This window comes from Anthonomus grandis, chromosome 15 (assembly GCF_022605725.1).
Source record: "Anthonomus grandis grandis chromosome 15, icAntGran1.3, whole genome shotgun sequence".
Lineage (NCBI taxonomy): Eukaryota > Metazoa > Arthropoda > Insecta > Coleoptera > Curculionidae > Anthonomus > Anthonomus grandis.
In genome coordinates, this window is record NC_065560.1 from 10,314,309 (window position 1) to 10,334,580 (window position 20,272).

At 33.5% G+C, this 20,272-nt stretch overlaps 1 protein-coding gene across 7 annotated transcripts in view; it reads left to right on the forward strand.

Moving 5' to 3' along the window:
• Window positions 1-20,272, forward strand: part of LOC126744838 (long-chain-fatty-acid--CoA ligase 6) — a 95,651-nt gene that overhangs the window by 66,888 nt on the left and 8,491 nt on the right. For all 7 annotated transcript variants that reach the window (XM_050452391.1, XM_050452394.1, XM_050452393.1 and 4 more), the window contains 6 exons: window positions 9,640-9,763; window positions 14,559-14,828; window positions 14,886-15,085; window positions 18,202-18,402; window positions 18,462-18,679; window positions 18,905-19,055. In XM_050452391.1, coding sequence (XP_050308348.1) covers window positions 9,640-9,763; window positions 14,559-14,828; window positions 14,886-15,085; window positions 18,202-18,402; window positions 18,462-18,679; window positions 18,905-19,055 — 1,164 coding nt within the window. The remainder of the gene's footprint in view (window positions 1-9,639; window positions 9,764-14,558; window positions 14,829-14,885; window positions 15,086-18,201; window positions 18,403-18,461; window positions 18,680-18,904; window positions 19,056-20,272) is intronic.

Consider the following 20,272-nt stretch of genomic DNA (forward strand, 5'->3'; position numbering starts at 1 on the left):
GGTCTTTAAGTCATTTTTCATATTCTGCTTTCTTATATTTGCCTTTCATTATACAAGCCGGCGAAAGAAACATGCCTTCAACATTGCAACACGCGATGCAAGATATTGTTTCCCCCTTTTCAGTGCACGTGGTCATAGATACACTTTTAGAACCCTTTTCGGCAACAACAATACCAGTACGGTTATTCATTTGTAGCCCGGTCTCATCGGTATTAAAAATATACCCTGGTTTATTAAAAATATCATTTTCTTCTAGGGTGGTTTGGAGCAAATCAAAATAGTTTTCAACGTCTAGCCTATTCATTCCCTGATTTCGTGCAATTGATACTCCTTCTGCTTTTCTTAAGCATAAATCTGGATTCCGGCGTAAAAAGGAGCTAAACCAGTCGTAACCTGCTCTTTCTTTCTCTCTATTGAAGCTATGCGGTATTTTGAGCTGTTCAGTAAAAAAAATGCTACTTGGCGAACATCATCAATACATAAAGGAAAACCAGATTTCTGCATTTTTTGCAAATGTGTTGCTAACTTAAGTTCGTTGGTTTCACCCAGAAGCGATTCGGGGCCCATGCGTCCCTTAGGGGTATTTTTTTTCAGCCTTCTTTCCAGAGTCCTTCGTGGTACACCATGATTCTGCGCAGCGGCATTAACCGATGACCCATTTCTTACAGCCTGCATGGCATCCTTTAAATCATTATCACTCCAGGAGCCCCTGGTCGATGCCGATTTTCGTTTGTAGTTTGTTGCCATTTTGTCTGAATCAGACGAAAAGTAATCATGACATTAATAAATTAAGCCCGCGTTCTGGTCGGCTATGTTGGTTTTTATTTTCCATAAGACCATTGCAAATTATTTGGGAGATCCCGTTCAACATTAACCCGCAAAAAGTACGCATCAGATTTGGTTGAAATTTGACATGAACATTCCTAAAAAGTGTATCTCTCCCAAGGGTGCGATTTTTGATCTTTTGCCTTGTAGATTTTTAATCTCATTTTAAAAGTTGATGTATTGTTGGTGGCCTAAGCCTGCCGAATATTGATTTTTTTTCGGAATTTATTAACTAAACAAGTAGACAAAAGATGAAAAATTCCAGACCTGAAATTGTAGATAATCCTTTTAAGATTGTTGTTTTAAATGAATTTCAACCAAATCTGATGTGTACTTTTTGTGTAGTTTGTTGAATGGAATCTCCAAATAATTTGCCTTGGTCTTATGGAAAATAAAAACCAACAACGCCGCCCATAACACGGCCTTAAGTCTAGATTTGTCGATTAAAAAATGCATTGAATACTGGCCATCTCTCCCAATTGTACGGTAGAGATGGCCATCCCTACAAGCCTAATTTATATACAAGCTGAATAAACTTTGAGGTTAGGAACATATTTTCGTTTATATTTAACTAATCAACGTTAAAATACCACTTTAAATACTACTCTGTGAAAAATTATAGTCCTTACTATGTTTACACGTTTGAACGCAACTGCCTGCAGAAAGTACCGTTTTTACCGAATTTTCCGACATTGGCCATCTCTCCCGTATGGCCATCTAACCCGGACTTACCCTATGCTATTAAATTTCAAGCTTCTATGCCCACATTAACTTTTTCAGAGCGCAAGTTTATATCAATTAAGTCAGCAACTACTCCTTTTATAATTCTACCTGGCTGATCTAGACTGTGGCACACCTCTCAATCTTTTTATTACAAAAAGCCTTAAGGACGTAAAGTAGTGAACATGACTACACCTTTCTCCTTTTCCTTTAAAGCGTTTGTTGGTGCATATATTGTACGCAATTGGCGGAAACTGTCACTGCCCAAAAGTTATATCCACAACGCGATGTGGATTTGACGAATTTTCCACATGGCGTTACGGATATATTTTATATACCCAAGAAATGATACTGGCACGTTTTTAAGATGTATTTATGAAATACACATTTTTTATAAAACTAATCTTTATTATTTATTTTTGCATGTTAGTGATCCATGACATTTTGAGTTACACTTTTTGTCTCGTTGTTTGCAGGAACATTTATTATCACCACAAAATCTTTTACAATTGCATTTGAGAAAACCTTGACCGGAACCTTTAGATGACATATTTGCTGCAGTTCGCAAGGGTATTTTCTTGATATTATTATCATTTGATTGCGACATGAACTGCAAATCTGCTTGAAGAAGTTCATTTCTTAAAAATAATCTATCCAGCGGCCCATTCTCAGTACTCAGTTTATACAAGGCATCATTATTAATTTCAGAAACAATGGCTAACACATTTCATTAGATTCATTTTTATTATTGTCTTGATTTTTCTGGTCGGCGTTGTTATTTTCATTTTCGACATTTTCTCTATTTGTGGTTTGCCCAATCTGCGTAATTCATGTGCTTCTTTAATTTCACTAATAATGTTTTTATAATCACTTTCTAAGAGGAGTGTAAACCTAATGTTTGATTCTATATAATGTTTATTTAAACTGTCTTCGAATTCTTTTTTAAGATTTTTGATTGATTCATTAATTTTTATCAAATTTTTACTTAAAGCTTTGAGAAAGGACAAACAAATAAACAAAATAAACAACTGCTGCCGATAAAAATAAGTAAGGTTATGACTTTTCGGGTTGTGGGTATTTATTATTACCCATAACACGAAAACCGTCGCGTGTCTTCGATTATAATTGTAATTTCGCGTCGTGGATTTTTCGCCAGATCTTCAACTTTTTTCCAGCAAGAAGAAGTTGAAATTCCAAGCGCTTTTTACTACACAAAAATCCCTTATTTGCTATTGAATTGATTAAAGCACCAGGAGGCCTCATCTAAAAGTGATTAAATTCTAAAATTCTACACCTCTCACTTTTTTTAATTAAAAAAAATCTAAGGACTTAAACTAGTGTAAACGCCCATCTCTTTCTCCATTTCCATTAGTCAGTTTGTTGGTACAGATATTATCAGGTCTTAAGAAACTTCGAAAGGAAATAAACTATCACAAAATCTACGCCAAGCCACTGCTTTTCAAGAAAATCGCGAATAGGAAATACACAAACCTGCCTTAAATATATTAACAACCGATTAAGTACTCAAATATTGAATTAAATTTCATAGAAACGAAAAGGATGGATCTAACCCAGATACAGATAGGTTACTCTTGAAATTAGAAATGTAAATTAAGGCACTATCAAAAATGGTTAAAGAGAACGGAACCATAAGAAGAGATATCAAAGACAGTATCGCTAAACAACATTGCTGTGTAGTAAAATTGAAAACAGCGCGATGGGTAGCAAAGAAACTCAGTAAAAAACAACAATAGAAAAAATGCTCAAACACAAACTGAAGCAGACGTAAAGACAACTGACAGACATGAATAAGAGGATATAATTATCGACGTAAAAGTAATAAATACGTTTAAGCAATTCAGAGAAATAATGGCAAAATGGTGCTCAAACGACAGAAATAAGGTTATATAAACATTTTTTTATATAATCAGGGATTTGTCGTTATGGCTTGCCAATCCACCCTGCACCAGGCTAATTAATGTATGATACGAAATCCTTTAACAGTTTACGGCCTACCGATTTCTCCTAGGAGTAGAGATATACCGGGCATTTCACCATATACTGATCCTACATAAGGGTAAAGGATCAGCCCAAATCGATTATTAAAACTGATAATTCCCTAGTTTTTTCCCTCTATTTATATCTTGCGACTTCCCTTGTTTAATGGTTTGAAAATTGTGATGCAAATAATGCAATTTATACTCAGTGTTTTAATTTTTGTTGACAGTGTGTCCATTCTTTCAAATTTGCTGAGGCTTGCGTAAAGAACACGTAAATGGATAATGCATGAGTCCAGTTAATGAGTATTCTTGTCGGTGGCCATACTTAAATTAATCAATTTCTCGCAAAACACGAAACAAAACATCAGCCTCTGAATGGTTATGTTATTACAAATCAAATACACTCAGCCACAAAAATATTGCATCATTATTTTTTAACTTTAAGAAAAAAATATTTAATGATTTTCACGTTTTCAAGTAGTTTGATAAATGTATATTGGTTTGTTGACAAAAAAATCTAGGAACGAGTCTTGCCTCCTATAGCACACATCTTGACAATATTGTGGCATACTCATAATCAATATCCCCAAGTAATGTTGATCCATTTTACAGTTAATAATCGTAGAAAGTCTTTAAGATTAGCTGTGTGGGCGTTTCCAGATCTCACCTTTCTGTAGAGCAGGTTCCAAATATGCTCTATCGGATTTAAATCCGAACTGCATGCTGGCCGCCCTAAACTTTTAATATTGATTATCCTGAAGATAAGATAAGATAGAAGAAGAGAAGATAAGAACTCAGTAACTATTCTAGCTAAGTGGGGGCGTGCATTGTCATGCATTCTCAGAAAACCGTTATCAATAAATGGAGTATAAGGCACAACATGTTGTTTTAAAATATCTCGAATGTATCTATCGATAGTTAAAGAACTCTATTAAGCAGTACCAATTCCGTGTGGCCCCTTAAATATATTTCTTCCTAAAGCATAATAATGGAGCCCCTCCATGAAACTGCTCAAAAGTCTTATGTTGGACTATAAATAGTGCTCACCAGCTCGTCTGTAAACAGATATTTGTCGATCTGAGGAGTATAAATAGAATCTCGACTCATTTATGAAGAGAACATTATCCCATTGTGACTCGCAAAACACAAAGTTAACAAACTTATTTATCTGCTTTTTCTTATCACAAGAGTTTTGGCAGTTATCTTATATAGAAAAGTTATCTTGGCCAAAAGGTAGTTATGTAAATATTAAAGACCAAGAAAATTAAAGAAATAATTTTTTACAGGCAGATTTTATTTTTTTAATAGTGATACAATACTTTCTAAGCGGAGTGGAATAGTACAAGTAAAATACCCATAAGAAAAATTAAAGGTGAGTTTACACGTGAGTGACATAACATGACCTAACATGAGTTAACACCCTATAACTAAGAAGCGAAGCAGCCAGGTTGGTAACTTTGGACTAGGCAACTTGGACTAAGGTAAGTTACTTTAAATCGGATTATGATTATTATGACTTCAGAAATATGCCCTAGGATTTTGTATAACCTTTTAAAGACAACCTGTATTAAAAATTTAAAAAAATCCTCACCTGCATAGGAAAATTCTGTGCAATATTAGTAAAAACCTTTAATGCTTCATCCTTAGGGGCATTCGTAATTCTTTCTGCGGCCTGCAGACTTAATTCTTGAAACTGCCAAACTTTCAAGGCAGCTAATTCATTTGAGGAATCTTCTAAATACTGTTTAAACTTGTCCAAATTTTTCTTTACATCAGGATATAATTTCCTAAAACAAACTTATGTAATCTCAGTCGGCAATATCTACCAGGAGACACTTACTTTAACTTAGAAAAGTCAAATCCTTCAATTTTAGTGTCTTCGTCTTCCTGTGAACTTTCTGCCGATTCTTTATCTCCCTTCACTTCACTATCATCTTGAGATTTGTATTCTGTAGATTTCATTTAAAGCTCCACTCCATAACCTGATAATCTTAATCTTTGGTTAGAGTTTTCCTAAGGAAAATGCCTTATAATATAATCTATGAGCCCTGCAAGACCTTTTTCCTTCAATAATTGACGAAATTAAGCAAAACATGGAGTGCCAAGTTCTCCATACAACACCAGAGCAAGGGTTCGGTTGGCAGTTAGTTCCAGGATAGTGTATATCCAGGTTAAAGAGATCAGGATTTTTAACTACTGTTTGCTGTTCTATAAGTTGTTTAATAGCACCTAGATCACAGCTAGTTTGTCCTACATCAGCTATGCAGTCGCAGTTTGGTAAATTTAACTCTGTTGCTATCTGCTTAAACATTTGCACCTTTGGGCAATAAATGTGCAATGATAAGCTGAACTTTAATATTGAAAGTTGAGATGGGGTCAGTAGTTTTGATGCTTCTTAAAGTAAAACATCATATCTATATACAACAAATCTATATAACATATTTATTTCTTTTGTTAGCATTTAATGGGTTTTTTTATATTTTAGTTTTTTCTAATCCTATAATATGGTACTATTTAAATAAATTAATAAAAAATGGCAAAGAATTACTATTGCAAAACCAAATAAATACAAAAATAATTCAGAGGGGTTAGTAACATAATCAGGGAAGCAACAGAGAAAAGCGTTCATAAGGCCAGTAATATTTAGTTCATGGGGGTCCAATAAATAAATAATTAAGTCTGACATAGACATTTCAAACTATTTCGACAAATATCTTATGAATGTATATAATTATGCAACACAAGGAACATTAGGCAAATATCCACTGAAATTCTCATTATCCTTTTAATTACGGTAAATATTTGTTTTGAAAATATATATTTAAAAACTACTTGGTACTTAGTAACTTTAAAATATCCATTGTGACTACCATATTAAATATGTTACAAATAGGATAAGGAACCTGATACCTATAAATTTTTTTCTGTTAATAGATTATACTATAACAAAAAACTTTTACAGATGACTTAAAATATTGTAGATACTGTTCAATTCCCTTTTGTGCTACAAAACAGAGCACTGCATTACATATTATATCTATAATCTGGCTCCTAGAAAATCCAATCATTCACATTTTATCAGTGGTGAATTTAGGATTTTTGCACCCAATTCTAACATACCCAAAGTTCTCATCAACTTAATTTACCCATCCCCCACATTAAGCTTTGACTTAAAGGTCTGTCATTTACCATAGCAAGAAACTTTTTATTTATTTGCCATTCAGGATCGGGCAGCTTTAAAATTACAAGAGGTTCAGAATTGCTGTTAAGAAGTTGCTTATGTCATATGCATTTTATTTGGTCGATGGCTACTTAAACTGTAAGTATTTATTAGCATTTAGGTATCTATCTTTTAGCCATATTTTATCAATGTCTAAATTTTTACTACCTTGTTGAATCTAAACCTATATATTTTAACTTTAAACGTGTAAATATAATAATAATAGTAATAATAAACGCCTTTTATTTAACAAACAAATAATTTGTAGTTGTGAGTATTATACATACATTTCTATAAGGATATAAGAGAGGCGAAGTCTAGCCATGTGGCAACTCTTACTTAACCTACCTAATCCCTCTAAAGTGCAAATAAAACAATGTCATGCAACTTATTAACGAATAGCTCTTTAAATGTACGCACTCCTTGTAGAAAAAGAAAGTTACCTAAAGAATTATTATACACAACGACAAACTGTGCGATACAAAAGACCGTAATGTATAGCTTTATCCAGTAGCAGGTAGAAATTTTCATTAAAAAGTAGATAGTTATATTATCAAATAATTTCAAAACCTAGTCCAGTTCAGCATACAATGCCAATACCTGTTAAAATTCTTCAATATATTATAAGGTTGGTTTATTACACAACTTAGACATGCTTTTCTTGGTTATTTTCCAATTTTTTTCATTAAGTATTACCTCAAGATGCTCATTTTAAGTGTCTTTTTATCTTTAATAAGAAAAAGAAATCCTTTCTTATCCTTAAGACGAGTTTGTTGATTAACAAAAACAAACGTATTTTGTATTTAAATTTATTAATATTAAATATTTTAAAATTATCAGGTATGGAATTATATAAGGTAATCCAGGATTTTGAATTTTGGTAGATTCGTTGTACTTTTTTCAATCAACTACAGCGATATTGTAGGAAAATGAGTTTGTATGATACAGTTTATTCTCTATAAGATCACTTTAATTTAGTCCTTTGTATTCTCTCAATTTTTAATTTCTAGCTCTTACAATTATCTGAAATCTACTTTTTCCAATTACTTTAGCTCATTAGCTATCCTGATAACTAGAATTTTTGCTGGGCGCATGTTTATTCTTATTTAACAAGCTATCCTTTTTTGTTAAAGTTTATTCGTTTATAAGTTTGTTGAGATATTTAGTAATAATTAAAATAAGGTTATTTCTCAAATTTACAATAATCCTTAATTTATAATATAAGTGTGCATAAACAACTAAGGTCCAAATAAAACATTTTTACTTATTATAGCTGAAAGTCAAAATTGGGTAGGAATGTCAAATTTGGGTTAGATTTCGTAATTTATTTTACACTTCTAGTCATAAAATTTATAAATCCTATGTAAATATACGATCTTGTGTATCTTATTGTAGTAAAATTTTATTTATTAATAATTAAACTTAACATAAAGAAAACTACAAAAAATAATTACCCTGTATCGAATACTTTTGCTTCCTTAAATAATATATCAGTAGAAAAGCGTCTATTGCTATTGTTTTCCCCCCTGTATAAATTTTGTTTAAGATTTATTGAGGGTAAGCTTGTTAGTTCGAAACCACTAATATCATAAAATATATATTTTTTTGATTCCTATATTCACACCACGAGTTTGTTGACTAATAAAATTCTGTGTCATCTGACGACTAAAGATTTTGACATACTAAATATTTTGGAGATGACAGTTAGTTAAGCACACTCTAATGCCTTGCAGTTTCCTTAATTTTGCTTTATTTAAATCAATAAATACACATAGAAACAGATTTTTTCAATTTTTTTTCTTATCTATGCTTCTTTCTGTAAATCTGTTTAAGATTGTTAACTGTAAGTTTTTGATAGTTTAAAAATGTTTTTTATTTCTTTATTTTTTGATAAGGTGCTCTTATGGAATATAAAGCAGCAGTCGGTAATTTTGTAATCAAAAATAAACGATTTAGGACACAGAAAAAAATAAAATAAATTATATCATTATATTGTTACTTTGTACTAATTAAAACATTTTTAATTTTTTATCTTCAAAGTAAAAATGATCAAGGCATTTTTTTGTTACAGATTTTATTTATATCTAGTTAATTATCTTAGTTAATTTTTGTATATCGCCAGTATAGTTGTAAAATCTATGATACTTTTTTCTCAATAAATCTTTTATTTTGACATACCGACAGTACAAAATATTTTACGTTTGTTCTTAAAAAAAATGTATATTTAATTTTTTTTAATAAAGACCATTTTACATTCATTATTGTAACATAAGTTTTTTAACTAAAATATTTGATTTTAGGCATTTTATAGGTTTTTGGTAAAACTGTTATTTCGACATTTTCTTTAATTTATTCCAAAAAGATAAAACTGTAAAATGTCTATTAATTTCCCAAATATTCAGGTGTAGAATTTTAAAACCCTCTTTGAATTACTTGTATTATGATTTTGTGATTCTTAATCGTAAGCTATTATCGCAGAACTCCAGATTTCTCCAGAAATTGGTGACTATTTTTGATCCATTGTCGAGAAAATAACCTAGCGATAAAGTTTTATCATAAGTAAATAAGAAATTAATTAAATACAGAGTCTGTTAAGTAATACTGTAGTATCTTCAGTATATCAGCAAAAACAGATATCTTCAGTATCTGTTTTTTATAGAGTGCAATTTACGATTTAGAACCAGGTACTGCTTGAGTGACTATAGTGACTTGAGTGAGCTATAATATTTTTTTAATTCTTATTTTCATTTCTTAAATATTAGTCCTTTTTATATTTATTAACAATTTAATCCTCTAAGAGATTCTTGTTAACGCTATACAATTTAGTTTTCAGCAGTATGGGGCTGTTTTTATTTAATAAATATATTGTTGTAGGGTCCAGATGTTATACGAGTATCGAGGTTCTACAAAGATGCAAAAGATGGCAAATTCGTGAGTTATTTACATCCAGACGCGACCACCTTATACGAGAGTTTTAGACGAGGCGCCAAAGTTTCAAGTGAGTGTTAAATTAATTTTTAACCATCCATGAAATTGCCTGCCGAATGAACATTTTTCTGTTAGAAAAGTTCAATCGAATATTTCGAACCTCGCGCGCGGATTAAATTAGAAAATTTAGTATATATCTGAATAGTTTATCTGTCATGAAAGGATTTTATGACGTAAATGCGTTGTCGCTAGACAAAAATAAAAAACATATAATTTTTAAATGTTGATGGAACTTGAAAAAAGCGTTAAAAACTTAATTGTGTCGAAGTATATATTAGTGGCATGTTTATTTAGAAAGTAGTTCAAAGAATATGCTGAAAATTCCTTTTCAATTTTTATCTTATCACCTTCTAAAAGATCGTCATTTCTACATAAATATGTTGTTAGGTTTGGCAGATTTTGATAACTTACGGTTATAGTTGTTGCCAATTTCATTCTATCTAGTTAAGTAGAAAAAATTGGTTTAAGGGCATAAACATAATTTTGCAAACTTTTCACTTTTACTTTCAAATTGCCTTGAAAACCCAAACGCAAACTTTTTAATTTTTTTTTTTTGCTACTTGAAGCAAGATTCACATTTTAAAATATTCATGACATTCCAGAGTCAGAACATTGTCAGGGAATCGCACTTTAAATAGAAAAAATATTATCATGTAGGCGAAAACGGAAGTGATAAGAACACAATTACCTATCCCGATTTATCTTGTATGCTTATACAGTTGGAATTTCGATGTGATATCTCAATGAATATGAAAACCTTTAACATCAACTATCTCAGTTTTGTTGCATCTCTATCAAGTGAGAAGCTTCATCCAAGGATAGACTTAAGACCGTTTTTAATCAATCATATTCAACAGAATCATTAAAACATTACTGATTTTGGGCAGAGCAAATAGCTACTCCTAGAAAAAAGGAATCTTCTCCGATACCCTTAAGGTAGCGAAAGTTACTCCATTATCCAAAGAGTCGAGTTCTTTGTATTGAGGAGGAACGATGAAAGCCAAGTTTACCATACCCAAGGTCTAAACTAGGAATTTAGAGGAAATGCCAAAAATAACAATATTCGAGGTAAAAACGGCACTTTCAGATATGATATCAAATCTCCCGAACGACAATGGAGTAGTGATTGAGGCAATCAAGCAAACAATTGCCCTATCAGTTTACTGTCACATATATGTATAAAAGCTCTTCATAAAAATTATTACAAAGAGACTGAAGGTTAGGCTTAGCTTCTATCAGTCTAGAAAACAGGCTAGATTCGGTTCGGGGTATGGTACTAACAATCATCTACTAGTGATAAAAAATTTGATAAAGAAATGTGCAAAGTACAACAACCCCTTGGCACTAAAATTCGTGAATTATGAAAAAGCTAGCAAAGAGCCACGGCTAGCCTAAGACTATCCGAACCAGAAATAAATTCTTTATACAGCGAGGAGTACGACAAGAAGACAATATTTCTCCAAAGTTATTTACGAGTCTTTTGGAACATATTTATGTAACAAGGCAGGCCTATACGAACATGCTATCAATGTCATATAGATTATATTTAGGAAATGAAATTAGATTTGTGAGAACTCCCATCGCATAAGATTAACCTGGAAAGCCTTTGGTAAACTAAATTATATATTTAAATCGGACTTGCTTGTATGCCTCAAAAACAAATCCCTGTACTTATGGCTACGAAACACATAATCACACTTATAAGAAAGGTTGTAGACAAGATCCTAGTAACTCAGAGGGCTATAATACGTCGGATGTTTGGTGTCTCCCTTAGAGACGGGCTCACAAATGGAAAAATACGTTATAGAATAGGGATAACCGAAGCTTTAGTCAGAATCGCTACACTAAAATAGAATTGGACAGGACACGTTGCCAAATTATCATCCTCTCACTTATGTTGTTATACTAATTGTCCTCACAATAGATGGACAAGATGTAGTGTCAAGTGAAGCCTATCGCATAGAGGCTTCCCACATACCAGATAGATTAACGACCTAAAGTGCATTAGTAAAAATTGTATATAGGATGCACAAAATAGGGAAAGATAGAAAGGACTAAGGGAGGCCTATGTTCATCAGTGGACCTTTATTGGTTGACGATGATAACCGAATCGGTACTGCCTTATCTTTATGGATTTAGAGGAGTTGCAAATGAGTTGTTCGATTCTTACTTGTGTTGTGTCTTCTGGATGTAGGACATCTTCTGGGCAGTGTCTTAGATTGTGTCCTAGGCCCTATCTTATTTTTGCTTTTTATTAACGACCTTATCCAGTTTCCAATAAAAGAAGGATGGACCTTTGTCACCGCCATCACAGTCATTTGAAGCGATCGAAATTCCACCACTTTAAAGAGTGAAACACTGATCCAGGCTCAAATTGAAATATATGTCGATTGGATTTAAATCCGGACTTTGGGGTGGTCACTTTCACCAACTTTCACATTATCTTTACACAGTTATCTTTCACATTCAACTGAATTCGTAACTGATTTTGGCTAGAGCAAATAACTACTCTTAGAAAAAAGGAATGTTCTTAAAATAGCGAAAGTTACTTCATTATTTCAAACGAACAAACAGAATCAATTAATTATAAAAATTATATAAATATTGATAAATTTAAGAGTGATGGAACATATTAAGAACAACAATATGCTTACGTCGAATCAGTTTGGGTTTCAAAAAAGCACATAACTACTTTATATTTATACATTCGGAAAAGTGGCAAATGAGTGGTTTAATTCTTACTTGTTGGCACATAATGTCTTCTGGATGTAAAGTATCTTCATAAGCAGACATTTTATGGGCAGTTTCTTAAGGTTCTGCCCTAGGCCCTATCTTATTTTGATGTAATATTGCCGTTCTGGCAGTGCAAGATAGTTACATTTCCTATAGGGAATTACTTTTGGGGCTTTACATTACATTAGTTATTTAAGTAAAAAGATTAATTCAATTGAAAATTTTATCACAGAAGTAATCGGTCCCAATCTATGTGGAAAATGATAAGATCGCTTAACTCTAATATTAAAGGAACGGAGCCGAGCCAAATCAATAAATGATTTGATAATGTTCCTACTAAAATTGCTAGTCCTAGTTGCTTTTCTTGGTTTATAAAAATTCTTTGGAATATTTGACCAGGTTATGCACCAGGGTTTTCTTTTACTGACTCATGATCAAGTTCGTCAAGTGATTAATGCTTCGAATAATAGTAGAAGTTTCCTTTTGATATAAATATTAGACTCTTAAAAACTTCATTATATTACCACTAACTAAGTTAATCAATTTGGCAATTTCATCCGGAGTTTTTCTTAATTGCCTTAAAAATGCCATCCATAAGAAGGGGCCTTAAGTCGATTTTGAATATTGGCTTAAGGCACAGATTGAAGAATATTTTGAACTCAATTCATTATTCTATATAAGATAGCACATCTTTGGGACATTGTGTTCAAGCAGCTTGCTATAATTGCTTATAGTTATAAATTTCTGTGAGAAGGTACTTGAGGGTGGCTTATACTCTGACGCCACATTTTATAATTTATCGGGAGCCTTGTGTTGAGCATGATATACTTCTACAAAAATTGAATTAGCACAATCCCACTAGTTTTCTTCATTTACTTACCTTTTATCTGACTTATAGAAGTCAGTATGTTTTGGTTGAGGGGTGTGAGTGAGAGAAGCGCATACTCCCTTGCTGCCTCCCGTGAGTTTCCATTTGCGACACCGTAAATAATCTTACACCCGTATGTCCCGATATTCAATGTTTGTGAAAAAAACAGCAGAAAGCATATTAAATGCAGTAGTTTTTGCATTTAATATGTATAATGACATATTGTCTTATCAGTTACGGATACTAGGTGCACATGTCTAAGATATTTGCATTACAAAGAAAGTATGTAAGGGCAAATGATCGTTTGGGCTATAGTAGAGTGTGGTAAATCTCACTTCAGGAAATTAAAAATGCTCACTCTACTTTGTGAAGTTATTCTAGTGTGTCTACTGTATGTTAGGGCAAATGTGGTAAAGTAAGCGACATATGTTGATACCCACCGGCATTTTACCAGAAGTACTAAGGCCCTAATTACACCTTTTCATCGACTCTCCAGATCAAGAACCGGGATTTCTCACTAATGAGTAATTAGTTTTTTAACGCCTTGCAAGCCTCTGTAAGCTTCTGCACCTTTATGTGTTAAAAAAATCAAGTTAAAGATTGTATGACCCTTCATACTTATTTGAGGAATTCTGACTCCATTTTGGTTTTTTAGGAATTTTATATAGTCCGTGTATGTACTGTATTTCTATTAAAGTGGCTTTGTATTTGGTGGTTTTACTTAGTGTTTAGTGTATTTTTCCTTTAATTTTAGATTATCGTATTATATTATTACTAAATAAGTTTTATTATTGAAAGTTCTTACATTTGGACATAAATAACTAAATAAAATAACTAAATATGTATGCTTCAAAAAGAGCTGTTAGATACTTAAGCTTGAATAAATGCAGGCCACTGATAAAAGTGTCTTCAAACTACAGTTTTCCAAAGAATTTCATAGGAACTTTATTTTTAGAACGACATAATCCCTCACCCTCTAAAGTTTCGATCCATAGATAGGAAAAACTCTGTATATGTTAGAAATAGTATAAGTGCTTTTATGGTATAGTGTATATGACTTTCAGTTGTGTAATATTTCTTGTACTTTGCAAAATATAAGAACTTTTTCTAAATTCTATCTATCCATAATTACTTAAGAATGATTTATGTCTATATATTAACTTTATGCAATTTATCAGTTATAACATTTTCCATTTCAATCTAGATAATGGTCCATGCCTGGGTTGGAGAGAGTCATACTCAAAACCATACCAATGGCTGACTTACAACGAGGCCCTTTTGAGGGCGAAAAATCTCGGTTCCGGAATGGTGGAGACCGGTTTAAAACCGGGAACGAGTACCATGATCGGTATTTATGCCATCAATTGTCCCGAATGGATCTTGGTAGAGCAGGCCGCGTACTGTTATAGTATGGTGATAGTTCCTTTGTATGACACTTTAGGGGCGGACGCATGTAGTTTTATCATTAAACATGGTTAGTATGATAATAACGATTCGATTATATAAAATGATTATAATGTATTCTTTGTAGCTGATATTCAAGTAATATTAGTGGAAGATGACACGAAATGCAACTCTATACTGGAAAAGTCGCCGAGGTGTCTGAAAAAACTAATAGTGTTCAAGGACGTGCGACCGGCGACCAAGCAAAGAGCGAAAAATATGGGGATTGAAATTTTAAAGTTGCAGGATGTGGAGCTATTGGGCTCGAAGGCAAATCATCCGGAAGTTGTAAGTCAAAATCGTTTTTAAAGGAAAACTTAGAATATTGCACATAATTCAAAAACACACGATTTTTTATTGATTTTAAACCAGCGTTATCAGTAAGTTAACTAATTGGATTGACAAAACTCTTAAAAAAAATTAATTTATTAAAATTAGATGTGACTATGTCTAAGTCAGAAAGACTGGAGGGAGGAGGGATACCTCCTATGTTGGTCCATCTACGGTAACCACCTCGTTTTGGTCACTCTCGCACGCGTCATCATCTGTTTTTTTCCCTTGTACAGGCAATATATCTCTCCTCCCTCCAGTCTTCTTGGCTAATGTTTACTATTTAACTGAGCCTATATAAAAGCAACATGGCAGTTTATAAATGAAGAATAAATGCTTACTAGACAAAAACAATACTATCTGTAACTGCGGATGACATTGCAAACACCACGGCACTTCAACCTTAGTAGGCCTAGTCATATTCCTGCATATCATACATAACCATCCTAGACTATTTAATTTGCCACAGCCTTCAGAGGAGCAAGTAAGTTTTGTGTCACGAAGAGGAACTAGTGAATAAAAATAAAATACCGGGCAACTTATTGAAAATGCTAGAGAATTTAATATCCCACTGAATCTCTGCATCATAGATTATCAAAAGGCATTTGATTAAGTAAACAGAAGCTACCTTTGGACCACAATGGAGGAAATGAGAATGCCAGAACACCATCAGATAAACAGCATGAAAATCAGACCGCGGATTCTGATTAACGACCGCATGAGTTAGGCAGGGTTGCATTCTTTTACCTACCATATTTAACGCTTATAAACAGCGAATACTTCATGAAAGAGGTTCTAGATGAGTGGTAAGGCGGTAAATCAATTAGCGAAAAGCGGTTCAACAATCTGCATTAAGTTGAAGACATACTGATCATAGCGTCAACCATAGCAGAACTAGCAGAAATTATGAGCAGACTGTCATTAGGGAAATAAATCCGAAACTAAAATAATAATAATAGGTAATTCAAAAAAAAAATTCTTTATAAATATCAGAAATTGTAGGCTATGATGTGGTAAACAATTTTAGTTATCTTGGTTCCTCAATTACCAACACTGAATGGAAATGCGAAATATACTGTCGTCTAACTACTGAAAGATTAGCGACTACCAAACTAAACAAAATATGGAAAGACAAAGCTATCACCAAAACAACGAAACTCCATCTGGTTGGTGCTCTTAACTTTATCATTGCGACGTACGCAGCGGAAACAAACCAAATAAATACCAAATAGAGCCTTTTGAAATGTAGGTCTATAGACAACTCTTATGAGTATCGTATCACATGACACTGAACCAACGTAACCGTATTACAAGAAATTGGGCTACGTATAAGCCTGCTAACTAGCATAAAGCGCATGTACCTGCAGTACCTTGAGCATATAGCTAGACGATCAGGAACAATGAAACAACTAATCATAGGGAAACTACAAGGCAAACGCCCAAGAGGTAGATCCCCAACTAGATGGGTAGACTAAACAAGACCCTTAATAAATATGAGACTGATTGACTCCACAAAAATTGAACAAGATAGGCAAGCTTGGAATCAACTGCTGAATCAAATATAAATGGCTTAACTACACCCTTTGGAGGATAACAGAAAAAGGAGGAGAAGCACCAGTAAGGTTGCCTGTTATAAGACATAGTTTCCCTTTAGTCAAAGATCTTAGAGAATTTGCAGCTTTGAGTACCATCCCACCTCTTGTTAAAAATCGCGTGAGAGTATGTGATTTCATTAGTTCCTTGATGTTGGCCATGGTCAAAAACAGGAAGAGCTCTGACCCTAGTAATTAAAGAGCAACGACCCTTGGCAAGGGAGTGTACGTCAGGACATGGAAATCAGGATTTCTCTAACTATGGTTGTGATAATATGATAATCATCGTTTTATCAGTAACGTTGCTACTGATTAAATGCGTTCCCGTTAGGATGATGTCATATATTTCGGCTTGAAAGACTTGCCCAGTACATAATGCTAACATTATGTTTAACTGGAGATCTTTGGAGTATACGCCGGTGCCGCAGCCCGACCCTGGAACCGTCTGAATAGAAATTAGTAATACCCGCCATTTGATTGGTATCAATGCCCTTTATGTTGGTTGTGTAAAATTTTTTGAATGCAAAGATGGGTGAGGCAGTCAACTGGAGCATTCAGTAGAGGAAGCGAGTTTGTTGATTCTTGCGAGAGGCGAGCTCTTTATAATATATATAGCTGTATCTCGGCATTTATTTCAATTCCAGTAGAGCAGAAGCACAGAGTAGGACGGCCTCTTTGATATATACATCCAAGGGCATCAAATACAAATAGTAAGCACAATGCATAAGCGAGTATGAGGTAATTCCTCGATGTATACAGCTCTAAGGCTAGTCTTCTCTACGTCTATGGTAGTTCCTGTCTTTTTTCTGCATATATCGCTATTTCTAACTATTTTGTTTTGGTATATCCTTTCCGTTATCAGGTTTTGTTGAAATGCTATTTGCAGTAATAAGTAAATGGTTTTCCATTTTTAATGCTCGATGCTTGACAGCGCATGACCAAGGCAAGAATGAGCAGCCGTTAAATTTCCGCAGAGTACTTGGTCAGTAGTGACATTTTACTATGGAATACGATTAAACATCGCATAGCAGTCGTTGAAACTTAACTAAACTATTATTAAAATCAGTGTTCAGTTCGCCAAACGTTCCGTGCATTGCGTTTATTTATGTTATTCACTATTGTCTAATAACGAATTTCTAAACAACCAAATCGGTGGTAGACCAAGCAAGGCCTATACATAATCGGAACATAAGATCACTAGAAAATATTGGTGCAGCCCGGGAAAGTGTTCGTCAGAATCCAAGACAGTCTATTCCGCGTCTATCGTACATTCGTACGTTCCATCGTACTCAGACGTGAACTAAGCGAATTGTCTCTGAATATGCAAATATGCAAATGATACATCCTTTGTTCTGGCCATGAATTTGTAGAACGACTTTCAAAAAACGGTTTTCTCGCAGCCCTTTTAATGTCAGCAATGTTCACCATATTTTATATGATTTATTTAATGTGTAAAGCCACCAACTTTTCAATATTTTTTAGCCTCCAAAACCGTCAGATTTGTGTACCATTTGCTACACCAGCGGCACCACGGGCACTCCAAAAGGCGTCATGTTGACTCATGAAAATGTCGTGGCGTCAATGAGCTCAGTCGTACTACAATTCGGCGATCACAGGTTAAGAAGCGACGACGTCATGTTGTCCTTCTTACCATTGGCTCATATGATGGAGAGGTGCTGTGAGGTAAGTAGTGCTTTATTACAAACAGGCAAATAGAGTGAATAACTTGTCTTTTTTTTTAGTCGGCGATGTATATGCAAGGTGGCGCAGTCGGATTTTATCTAGGAGACGTACGTCGATTATCGGATGATATGAAAGCCTTAAAGCCGACAGTGACCCCGGCCGTACCACGATTATTGAATCGGATTTATGATAAGGTGCAATCGGATATTAGCGGAAATTGCGTTAAGAAAATGTTGTTTAATATGGCGCTTAGTTCTAAAGAAGCTGAATTAAAAAGGTTGGTTGGTATAATTTGATTCAAATCACAAAACAGCTTTACCACTAATCAAAACTTTATTTTATTTAAAACTGATATAACATCGTTAGCGAAACCATGTCGAGAATAAAATAAAGGGTTCTGATCAGTGGTAAAACTGTGATTTGAGAGTCACACTAAAGGTTCCAAGAATATGACAATAATTTCGTTGTTAATTATTTCTTTTTAATAATTTACCTTTTTTAGGGGAATTGTAAGGAAAAACAGTATGTGGGACATGTTAGTGTTTAGGAAAATACAAGAGGGAATGGGAGGAAGACTGAGATTAATGTTAGTTGGGTCTGCGCCTTTGGCTGAGAACGTTTTGAATTTTGTACGATGCGCCATGGGCTGTGTGGTAAGTATATTTTCTTTTTAGCAGTGCAATAATTTCTGTTAAAAAAGAACATTTTTTCACAAACGTTCGTAATTATTTAAGTTTTTTTAAAATTATAATTATCTACAATTTAACATTATTATTTCTTTCGTACTATCTGCAGCTTACAAGCGAAAAAAACACAAGTTTCGGTCTCAAAAGTCATATAATAAATTTAACTAAGAATTAAGCATCATCAGACCTAAAACCATATAGTAAACCTAATTGCAAAATAAATCTTAAATATACATTAAAAAATTTTAAAATGTTTAAAAGCATTACCTAAACGGTGATATACATACACACGCTACCAACCAGCTCTATGATAATACTGGAAGTTCGCCTAACCAAAACAACATACTTTGTACAAACAAACAATGAAATTAAATAAAAATCAAACGCAGTAAAGCATCTGTGTATTATGGGCAAGAGCATTATAGCGCTGCGCCCTCTAGAACTGACATTTTATTTAGGAATAAAAGAAAGTAAGGATGAGACGGTGAAGTAAGATTATTAAAAATAAGGCCTGGCTAGAAAGTGATAACATCATTTACGCATATTTGTTTGGGGCTCTTTTTGGCCTTAGTAATTTCCTTTTTTCAAGGAAGTCCAAGCTGTCACGACTTTTGTGGCACAGGCAAATAATCAACACATTTTCAGGAACCGAACATTTGTGTCCTGTTGACAAAAGATGAGTAGCAAAAGCAGACTTGGTTTACAATGTAATGGTAACAGATGTGTCCGTAAATGTATTTACAAGACTAAGATGCTCTTATACCTCACATTTAGAGAACTGTCTGGTTTATATTAAGTCTTCACTAAGTTCTTTTTACGTTAATTAGTTGTCTTAAAAGCTAGAGTAATAAAAGGCTTAAAAAATTTGGCTAGTTGTTGGGAAATATCTAATTAATATTTTGGACAGTACGTAATATCTAATTCCCCAACCTGTATAAGCTAGCTTTATTTAGAAAAGTTGTTGCTTTTTGAAAGTGCACGACAGATCCATCTGGGTGATTGGCTATTTCTCACTTCAAAGTCTAATTTCCTGGAGTAATAGGTAAACCGATTTAGTGAGACTGGATCTATTAAAGAACGAAGATTAGTGAGAGGAGCTGGAACTAGAAACCATTTGACGTTGAGATAAAATCCATGATTTTGGTCTTTAAAAAGCATTTGGAGCATTAAAAGAAAAACGAAAC